Raw genomic sequence first — 11,392 nt, 5'->3', positions numbered from 1 at the left:
ACCTTGTAAATAGATCAAGGAACAGCTGTGATTAAGAATAAAAGTAGTGACGTACTCGTTTTGTTAAAAGGAAATATATATGCAGTAATCCTTAGTTCCTCAATTCATTTACCAATAGAGTTCGAGTTGCCGGCGTGATTTGACCTGATCATTGCATTTGCAGCTGCCGCGGCAAACTGTAATAGCCAAGGTCATTTTAAATTAAATTTATATGATTGACGTTGCCAGCGAAATGAAAAAAACTTTAAAATGATAAAAGTTCAATGCACCAAAAGTCATTTCACAGCTTCTGCGGACTGTAAAGATAAAGACAAAAGTTTCTTCACAAGCTGTCTGACTCTCTCAAGTTCAATGAAGATATACGAACTGCGTCCAGTGACTTCAAGCATTAGAAACATGCAAGTTAATCAAGATTTCTAGAAGCTTTCAGCCGCGGGTAAATTTTCAGTCTTTTCTCTCTTTCTTTATTTTTCTAATACAACTAGTGAATATTGAAATAGCAATAACATGGCATTATCGATTCATCTTACTCTGTAAATTTGCATTGGATGTGACAATTTAAACCACGGCCAAAATCACGCAACTTTTTGAAAGGACATCCTTTAGTTACTGGGCTACTATGAAGTAAACAACAAGTGTTGTTATTTTGGAAGATTTTCAAAATGTTTTAGTGATGGGAATATCACTAACACCTTGCCCACTTTTTCGACCAGATTCAGTCAGAATACACCAGCTACCCGTCGAAAATGCACAACACAGATATTATAATGTACTGCATAACCACAGAAATCCGCGCTATCATAAACAACAGATTAAAAGTGACATCGGGCTTGTTATTCTACATGTGAGCGTAAACAATTTGGCCGAGAATGGTCAAACCTTAAATCGTGTACATTTTGGAACATTACATTTCTCACCAGCAAATTAATAAATAAATAGCACCTTCATCCGCAACCAAATCGCATCGTACGCTCGGGGTTTTCTACAGCTTTGTTGTTTTATATTTGTGAGACCTCGAGGTATAAAATCCAGCGAGACGCATTATCAAATTGCACAAAGAACACAATACAGTAAGAACCGCAGAAATAATATTTTCTCAGTGTACTCTTGGAAATACATGAATGAAATCATATCAAAATAAAATAAATGTAGATTATCTTGGAACTTTGTAGACCATAGTTCACTCGTTAGAAAAGTAATCCTATTTTGATTAAAAGTCAATGTCCCCTGCCGTTTCTCAAGTCTAGATATTGGAGATTTACATTTACAGGCACGGACGAATATTTCCTTAATATTACCATATGATTAACTTACGAAAGTAAGTCAGTTGACTCTGAAACTTTGAGAAATGTACTCGTGCATATTGAGTGTTACCACAATTGGCAGTAATGTCGATTTGTTAATTATTACAGTCTTCGAAATACAAGCCGAAACAAAGCAGTAGCTTTGTTGTATTAAAAAGTTTTAGTCGTCAACTCAGACTATCAATTGAAAGTCACGCGTAATAGGAAGGTCCGCCCTTTACGGCCTATGGAACAAACTGAATTAAATTTGAAGATTAAGCATTGACAGACAAACGCCCATATGAAAGGTTGTTCCATTCGAAGGATGTCTATATTTGTTTACTTGAGGAAGGGCTAGGTACATTGACTATATAACGTTGAACCGAAAGGTACACTTAGAAAAGGTTGCAGTTTCTGACCCTATTCTGGTTCGAAGTTGGAAGCCAAGTTGAAAGCCAAATTTACTGCACAATGATGACAGAAAGAAGTGGGTAAAATTAATCTGAAGGCATCAGAAAGGTTTTTTTTTCCTGATGCAATCTTTAAAAGTCGTTATTTTAGCTCTAGGAGATCTGATAACACTAAGGCCTTATTATTATATTGTATATCTATCCATTTACATCAAGTAATTGAATGCAAAGATTGCCTCTCTAGAACTGAGTACGGCCTTATTGATTGTGATGATAGTAGCATATTTATGAGCGCATGAAAGTCGTCTGAGTTCGCATTGTTTAATTTCTAAGCTGATTTTAATATGAATCTGAATGCGATAACCAAGACTGAATTTTTTCAATACAATATCGAGCAGAAAAGTTATACGGATAGAGAAAAATATCAAATAAGAGATTATTAGCTGATCCATGCAATACGAAATTATCCGAAGTAACCACACAATAATTGTTTAGCAGATAGTAAGGACAATGAGATCATGGGATCACGAGATCATGGGAGTTGGAGGGCTGGTCACGTGGGTCCTGTAGGGCTCATTATTAAAGCGATTCAAGTTCGTTGATATCACACGTTTTTAAAAAGTGTTCTTAGCTACCGACCTATTGAAAACTAACGTCAGAACTAAATTTGCAGGCACGTAGCGTGGTCATTTTTTCAAGTACGCACAAGTACATGGGATCTAGAAACCTAAGTAAACTGAGAGAAAAATGCTGCGTTCTTTAGTTTTTGTTCGAAATAGTTGTGTGAATACAAGCAAAGAACAACGCAAACTTGGCGCAAACGCAACAAGGTTTTCAAAATTTTCTAGTCAGTTCAAGTACGCACTTGCGTATATGCGTATAGGACGCTACTCGCCTGATTTGGTTGCATAGATATTCAGTGACAAGTTGATGAAATATTTCCACTCTCAAAGAGAAATTCAGCGCGAAATTATTAGCTGAGTTGCCCACGTTTTTACATGGAAACTTTGTGGCAATTTATCCTGTTGCACGCAATCTGACGTTTTTAAAGAGTTACACAGAACACTTTTCTTTTCCCATTCATTTGCAATATATCTATTTCTGGATTATTTCTGAAATAAATGTCAGTGGCCGCAGTGAACCTCAACTGGTAAGCATAATGATGCAAAGGATTTAGCAAAGTAAAGTGAAGGGCATTGGGATTTTCGGTTTTGCTATTTTAGCTATTTTTTAGATCGCATTTTTGGTTTTGGTGCCAAAAAGCTCCTGTTTTTCAGTTTTGGTATTCATTGCGGTTTGAAAATTTTCCGTTTTTAGCATTTTGTTATCGGTTCTCGTGAAAAATATTAACGAGTTTTCGGATTTGGTACCCGATGGTGTTTTCGGTTTTCCCTGTTTGGCTTCCGGCTTGTCTGCGATCTGAGCGGCAATTACGCGCCTCCATTGATCTCGAATAAGCCACGAAGCCTCTGTATGCTCCACTTGTCACCACTGTATCGAATTGTTTAGGTTTTCGATAACTAGGATGTGAAAATGTATCGGTTTTGACGGTTTTGTCGTTTTAGCTGATTGTTTTCTACGGTTTGGCGGATTCTAGTAGGCCCTAATGTCCCCCTCCGTAACGAACTTTATTTTCTTAGTGTAGTTCGTATCATGCGATTATTTTTAAACTCACTGCCGCCTGCCGCCATGAACTTCACCTGGTAAGTAAGATCATACGAGGAATTGACCAAAATAGACTCGCATGTTGTGTAAAAGTTGGAAAATCCCACATGGAAAACTTGTCGACTCTTTGCTCTTAAAATCTGCTTTTTCCGGCGTCGCTATTTAAATTCAGCTTCACTTTTTCTCAGAAAATTTTTTTGAAGCGACGGGTTATCGAAGAAACGTGTCTCTTCCACGCATTGTTCATTTTTTCGGCTAAATTTGAGCTTAAAACCATTGTTGTTCAAACAAAGGAGGTCAATATTTGCATGTGTTTTTTACGGCGGTTAAGTTCATTCTACCGGGAGGTTCATTTACATGTTAAAAATCGAACATAGACAAATTGCTGCCAAGTTCAATCTACCAGGAAGAGCTTTTAACAGATGGCGGATGCGTAGATAAATGGAAAAATCCAATCCTCCCACACTACAAGAGCTTTGGCCCATTGAGCACTGCAGAAAATTTACTTCACAATTGATCATATCAGAGTGCGTTCAATTGATGATTGAGAAGATCCAAGCTGTTGTATAAGCAAACCACAGGGTCTAGCCAAGATCAAGCTTTCTTATGTTTACCCAAGGTCTCTTAATGCGTCGCGTATGAAGTTGTCGAGCAGAAGTATAAGAAAGGTACGATTAAATTCAGTTAGATGAGATGTACAAAGGCTAAATATGATTCGCTACTGCTATCATGAAGGTTTGTTTTTCGTTTAAACACAAACTGTTCGCCATAAATCAAATTCTGGGCCGGGTTGTTCAAAGCTGGATTAAGATAACCCAGGGTTAGTGTGAAATTCGATTTCAGATCCGAAAGCTCTAAAAGAAAATTCAGTTTAATTCCACCTGTCTACAATTTGATGATTGAATGTCCTAGTAAGAATTAGAAAAACTATCCCAAAACGGCTTTTGATCAGAGAAATTTAGAAACCTAGATTAAAATTTAACCCTGGGTTAGTGCTAATCGGCCTTTGAACAACTGGGCCCAGAACTCTATCCAAGAAAGTGCTAGCCATTCCAGTTTTTAAATAACATTTTTTTCGGAAATTTACTTCCCACTCCAGCGGCGCCATATCTTTATACTTACGTACCTTACGTGGTCAATGCTGCACGCGATCTTAAAGATATTCTTAGAGCAGCCAGTTCTACCTTTTTGACACAGGTGCACGGATATTTTCCAAATGTTTCTCGGCTGATTTCTACAGCTTGTAAGTTAATAAAGGAACAAATTAGACTGTAACTCATTGAATATCACTTTTTGTGTAAATACTGAGTCTAGAGGCAATACCGTCTAATGCTGTTCACGATAGCCTCAAAGCAGGAAATGTTTTTGAGCAGTGAACTTCCGCCATCTAATAGGAAGGCTATTTGTTTGTAATACGAATTCGCTTTGGATGCTGTATATTGACTTCTCTTGCTTGGTAGTCGCTTAGGAAAGTTAGGTACATCGACAGATTCTGATGATGCTAAATTAAGGGATCTTTCGGTGAGCGAAATGATATTATTTCAGGCTATCTACAATTAAAGTTGTTTTGAATCGTTGAGGGACGCTTTGAAAATATATCCGTTGACAAGAGTACAAAAGTGGACGATACAGGTTAAATCATGAAGTTACAGGTAACTTCGTTAGCAAGTTGTTAGTAGTCAGTAACTTAGGTCTGATATGCAAACGATACATTTCGTTTCTTTCCTTAAACTTGTGGCAGTCAATGACAGTTTTTGCGTCTGACATATCACAAATTGTATTTAATTTTGCAGTTTTTCCAGAAAAATTCAGATCTCCTTTATTCAAACAACTCGAATCTTGGTGATAACACTGATTATGGGTAAAACGTTTTCACAGATAATCACACCGTGACCACGCTTAGTGATTACAAGCGTGGCCACGAATCATGTGATCACGCCTTTATTAGTTTAACTGTTGTAGTGTCGCAGACCCTCTTTGACTTAAGAAAGCGAAGGAGGAAAAAATAGTCCTCTTCTAAAGAGGTTCAATCCGGCAGGTCCAATTGGTAGTAATTTTGGGCTAAGGAAATTTTCTAAACATGTCTTCTGCCACAATCGATACCTTAAACTTTAACTGGGTTCAATTTTATATGCAATTAGTTGTCGGAGTTCAATATGTTCAAGCGATATTTCTTTTATGAATTATTCTAAAAATTCTCTTACCTGGGTTTCCATTGAGTTCTTTTTCAATTTCATATAAGTGTTATTCCGACAAATACAGTACAAACCAGAATTTTCTCGAAACCGAAAATATGAAGGCAAATCAGAGTTTGAGATTTGGTAGCACTCAGTTTTAATCGTCTTCTTCTGAATTTCTATGGTAGTTCGATTTTCTTCTGTACCCTAATATTCTATTTAAAAGACTACAAATTTTTGACCAAAAAGTTTCCAAATTAAATCGGCACTTTGATCATCCATAAATTCTTGGCCGGTTATTTACACAAGGCCTATGCCAAACCGTGGTTTTGTGCAAGCAGTGGGCTTTAGGGATTCTCTTTAAGAGGGTTGATTTGATTAAATAAAAATCCCTCTACTCAGTAGATTTCGGCCCTCTTGACACTGGTCAAAAAATCAATGTTTAGCTAAAAAGATGTGGCTAAATTGAAGGTTGGATATATAAAAGGTTGAGAGCTAAGCGAAAATTGGTCTCCAACTTAATAGATTCCGTTTCTTCTGACTATAATTTTATCGACATTTTGTTTACAAATTCGGCCAAAGTAAATTCATGTAGATTTAGTTATCATGGCTATTGAGACTTCAATTCCTGAAAAAATTTTTCTTTAGAACTTTAGCGCAGATGAGCAGATGAGCTTATAATTCATGTTTACACAAGCACCAAAAAATTTTAAAAGGAAAAAAAACACAAAACACACGTATCATGTTAGTAAACAACGACACCAAAGTACATTCCCTTAATGGATTTATAATAATGAAGAGCACTTTAATGGATTTTTTTTTTTAGTGATGAGTAACGCGGTACATAAAAGTCAGACCATTTAGGCTGGTTCGTTAATTTCCGTTGCCGAAGATGTTTTATCTTATCCTGCGGTGTGCTGGAAAGTAAACTGATTTTCATACATGCCATAAGCAATTTGTATACATACAAATTCGCCTTTGTTGATTGTAAACTGCCACTGGCAGTCTGGTAAAGTCCCCCGCACAGTATTGCAAAGCGCCATGAGCTCAGGATATGAGCGCTAATAAATAAAAGTTATTATTATTATTGTTATTGCAATATAAACAACACCAAAATAATATGCTACCGCATTACGCCGAAAAAAGGTAAGTACATGTAACCAAGAATGAATTACCGTCTTTTTATTGGGCACCGTGGCGCATTTTGAGGGCTAAAATGACGAATTTGGCGGGTTAAGATTTATTTCGACCCGCTCACACGCCTGCGTGATTGTTCAAACTATTTTTTTTCTGGTCGATTGGTTTAGTGTTTTTTTTCTCGATGCCCTCCTTCTCAGAGTCATTTTAACTCAAAGCATATATATGCACGCGAGCATAACTCTATCGTTTTATGAGAACTTCTCAGTTTTTTGACAGTTTAATGAGTACGATACATGTCATATTTGTTATGTTCAGGGGGAAAGGATCTCTTAGGGACCCAAACTAGTGAACATACATCTCATGTTATCACACTGACAGGTTGCGAGTGCTTGTCACAAAGAGTCCGCGGAAGTTGCAAGCTTCCCAGGTCAGCTTGATTTTTCTGTTTGATGCTCTCTTTCTAGTCACCTTTAGACTACTAAAAATCCAGACAAGCATTTGAGGATGCTTCGTTGAAGACCATAAACTGAAAATCGCGTTGTTTTTTTTCTATGAAGGTGAAAGTTAATGATAAATTAAAAAGAAATTTTGAATTAAAAATTTTATTAGAAGCAAACATTTACACCCTTATGACATTCGTATGCGTATTTCATCCAAGTTTTTCAAAGAGAAACTAGCGGTCAGGGCCGGGTTGTTCAAAGCTGTGTTAAGATAATCCAGGGTTAGTGTGAAATTTGATTTCAGATCTGAAAGTTCTGAAAGAAAATTCAGCTTAATTTCATTTGTCTACAATTTGATGATGGAATTTCCTAAAAAAACTAGGAAAAATTATCCCAAAATGGCTTTTGATGAGAGAAATTTAGAAACCTGGATTAAAATTTAACCCTGGGTTAGAGCTAATCGGCCTTTGAACAACTGGGTCCAGATTGTTTGCCTTCTCGATCCGGGTTTTTTTTAAAACATATTTTATTCAAACTGACTATTGGTAATAGAGAGATCCGGGATAACTTGAAATTCTGTCGACGTCACGAATATAGTTGACTTAGACCTCTGCTTTGCGGGTCTAACTTATTTTATCCGTTTAACTTGTACACTTTTTTTCCAGTTGCTCAGCAACTGATCCTTAGCTACAAATTTCTTTATCAAATATATTCCTATGCCCGTATGGCAAGCAGAAGTTACAATCTTTAATGGGATCGTCATTTGACTTAGCTGGTTATCGCCCGACCTTTAAACCCGGCCTATGCTTTGCTCGATGGTGAAAGCTTTGCCTAACTATTTAAAACAGGGCAGTCAAAAATGGCATTGATGCAAATTGCCCATATCTTTTCATAACAACAAAGTTCTGTTTCCAGAGACAAATTTCATTTACTTCTCTCAATGTCAACAAAAAGGCCGAAACTTCAGTATCTTTGTTTTTATTTTATTTTATTTTTTTAATACAGAGAGGAAAATTAAACTAAAATCACCTTCAAGCACAATTGTTTACGTTTTTCAAACAGATCAAGTTTTTTCTTCTCTTTCACGAAACCAGTAATCTCAAAGTTTGTCATGGCAACTCTTAAGCATCAGCAAAAAAATGGAACTCTAGCGCTGGAGAAGGATCAGAAAGCTGATCAGTTTAATTTTCCAGTTTCATCCAAGGAAAGATGGTGAATTAAGGTCATACAACTCACGAAATTATCAGCTGTTTAAAACTTCCCTTTGCTTCAATGGAAATCCTGATTAACCAACAAAACGCTTTTGCTACCTCCTCACCCACCCCAAAAGTGGAAAGAGTTTCATACTCGTTCAAAAGCTACCGCAATCGCGTATCGCCTGGATAAGGAAATAATCAACGGAAGTTCTATTTTCGATAGCTTTATTCATTTATCTATTGGCAACGTTGAAACAGGCTGGTCTGGCTATGGAAAGCCGATTGTAACAATATTTAATACCAAAATTAAATTTAAATTCAATGAAAATTCAACGAAGATTCGATGAAAATTCAAATCGAGCTCTAAAAGCAACAGTTACTGTCTTATAAACTCATTGAAACACCAAAATAAGTGTCGGTAGAGGGATAACTGCACTTTTAACGCCACAATGCGAATTCCTATATGCATTTAATTTATTTTCCAGATGGAAGTCAATTTAGATGTAAAGCATTGTAGATACGTGTGTGTGTGATTCGGCTAAAAATAAATAATCAATACAAATATCTAAGTACATAATATAAAAATAACAAGAACAAAAAAATAAAAAAAATGGAAGCGAACTAGCAATTTTGCGGCGAAACCAGGTCCGACAGTAAAACTTTTAAATAAAAGAAACTCGGTGCAAGCAAAAACTAACGAAATCAACTTCCAAAGTAAATTATCTTACGAAAACAACGTGCTGCCTGGCGAAAATGTGTAGCCACCGCGTTACATAATTCTTACATGTCCTCACGCAAAAACGCAAGCTTAATTGAATAGAAACAGAATATCAATACAGTAGTAGAGTAGAAAGGAAAAATGTAAAATCATTTGTCAGTTGCTTGACAATAAATAGAAATGCAAATTATAGTCGCTACGATAAGGGTAAAATTTATTCAACCTCTGCAAAACAAGACTACTCGTCGATTAAATGGCTCATGTTCACGGCTACATAATTCCTCATCAGGGATTTTGAATCACGAGGAAAAAAATGAACTTTAACGTCACGTTTTATGGAAAACGAAGATGTCTTTTCACGTCTCTCGAGCAGAATGTAAAGCGCTGACGAAAGGGATGTACGCACAAGGTGCATGTTTGTTTTGACATTACGTAAGCAAATTCGTGTCATCTTCACGCAACGAATTATTTTAACCCACTTTTGAATTACTCTTTTTTCGGCAGGTATTCTACCCAAGCCACTATGGTAAACACAACTGTATGTGGGAGTCTGGAAGACAAGTCTTTAAAATTGGTCAAGATTCTGAGTTACAGTTTGATTCTTATCATTTCGCTACTTGGAAATACAGCCATTATTGCCATAACTGCACGAAACTCTCGCACTCTGACTACAGTTAACTATCTCATTGCTAACATGGCGGCGTCAGACTTGCTGATATCAATCTTCGCTGTTCCAAGCCAACTAAGTGGACACGCCTGGCTAATCGATGGGGTTGTGGGCTCAGTTTTATGCAAGCTTGTTTTTTTCTGCCAAGATATCTCCACAGCTGTTTCGATTCAAAGCTTGGTCGTTATTTCTATTGAAAGATATAGAGCAATAGCACATCCATTTCGCCCTGCAGTCATTACACCGAAAAGATGCAAACTGATCATTCCGCTTATATGGTTCGCAGCTGTCTCTCTGCATGGAATATATTTCTATACAGCCCGCCTCGAGTCCAATAACACTACAACAACATGCAAATTCAGTTGGGAGCCAACATTTGACGATCGCCAAACGATGGAGCTATATGTGGCGGTGGTTTTGGCGCTAGTTGTTTTCATACCTCTTTGCTTTATAGCTTTTACTTATTCGCGAATTCTCTGGGTGCTGAGCAAGTCCGAGGACTCCATGCATCGCGCCGAAAACAGCAAAGTTTTTAAGAACGTGTGTGCGATCATGATTGCATTTGCATGTTGTGTCCTCCCAATTAATATTTTTGCTATTTTGTTTTACTTTGTATGGAAACGGGAAACTTCTTGTAATATAATCCTGTTTGGTGTGTTCTCAAAGCTCGCCTTATATTCAAATTCTGCCATATCTCCCATAATTTCATTGGTGCGTTTTAACAGATATCGCCAGGGTTTGAAAGATATTTTAAAAATAGTATCATTGCATTTTTGGTACAAAGACAGCATTGGAAACATTTCAAACCTCGGTGATTTAGAATTAAAAGGAGTTTCCTCCCGCGAGGAAAACTTGCGGATCAGCGTAATAGATTCGCAGATTACAAGCTTGTCAACTTAAACGGTTGCGTACCTAAGACGCAACGTGGAATTCCCATAGTAAAACAGAAAGCTTTCAGAAGTATAAAATACCATTTTTGGTTCTCTATCTGAGGGAGCCTTTGGACAGCTTTATATTTGGACAGCTTTAAACTGCTTAAACCTAGTTTAAATTTTAAGTAGCGTACAACTTACTGATCTGAAAGACAAAGATACAGATGGAAAATTAAACAAAAGGGACTTATGAACTGTCTTTTTTTTTAAAAACATCAAGCTCACAGAAAGCAGGAAACTATGTCCTTCGTAACGAATAGTCGAATATATGGGACAAATGAACCCAAACATAAACAACTATTGGTCTTGAAATAATTGCGTCTGAGTCGATCCTCTCAAACGACTAGCCGCATTTACCGACTGAAGTGGTCACGCAGTGTTTTCTTGGCATAAGTTGTCGTGAAAAAAAAGACCCACTCGAATCAAGTTTTAATAACAGTATCGATAAGACGAAGCAGTTTTAGAGTGAGTATCTTAAGTGATCCACGCACGCAATGCTTTTTCTTCACTTGCACTATAAGACTGGGGAAGAATATTTGCTCCACTTTCTCAGCCAGTCAGCGACAAAGCTAAAATCCACCCTGGCTGAATTATACTTGTTTTTCTGTGCTTTTGCCAGTTAACCCCGGGTTCCTAAGCACTTGGGTATCTGCGGCTCTATCTTCAATTTTATTCCGCTGAGCTGCCGTTATTAATTTGGCGTTAGTTTTGGGATAGTGAATCGAAATAATCTCTGAATCGCTGAATCACTGAAGTGGTCACGC

The 11,392-nt window shown here is 37.1% G+C and overlaps 1 protein-coding gene across 3 annotated transcripts; it reads left to right on the top strand.

Annotated features, from left to right (window-relative positions):
• The first annotated feature begins 212 nt into the window (after positions 1-212).
• Positions 213-10,831, top strand: LOC111333106 (neuropeptide FF receptor 2-like). 3 transcript variants are annotated; one of them, XM_022938626.2, is made up of 2 exons: positions 213-436; positions 9,534-10,831. In XM_022938626.2, exon 2 carries the CDS (start codon positions 9,553-9,555, stop codon positions 10,594-10,596), a length of 1,044 nt encoding a protein of 347 aa, XP_022794361.1. In that variant the 5' UTR covers positions 213-436; positions 9,534-9,552; the 3' UTR covers positions 10,597-10,831. The 3 variants fall into 3 exon arrangements, with proteins under 3 accessions (XP_022794361.1, XP_022794360.1, XP_088607341.1); XM_022938625.2 differs by lacking the exon at positions 213-436 and adding an exon at positions 3,699-4,026; XM_088751215.1 differs by lacking the exon at positions 213-436 and adding an exon at positions 9,269-9,438.
• The last annotated feature ends 561 nt before the right edge of the window (positions 10,832-11,392 follow it).

The sequence above is a fragment of the Stylophora pistillata genome, chromosome 2 (assembly GCF_964205215.1).
Source record: "Stylophora pistillata chromosome 2, jaStyPist1.2, whole genome shotgun sequence".
NCBI lineage: Eukaryota > Metazoa > Cnidaria > Anthozoa > Scleractinia > Pocilloporidae > Stylophora > Stylophora pistillata.
The sequence above is the reverse complement of the archived record's forward strand: the minus strand, read 5'-3'. Positions and strand labels throughout refer to the sequence as shown.

What these genes read in the sequence shown, in the direction of transcription:
- LOC111333106 (XM_022938626.2), top strand. Translation starts at nt 9,553, where the DNA reads ATGGTAAACACAACTGTATGTGGGAGTCTGGAAGACAAGTCTTTAAAA.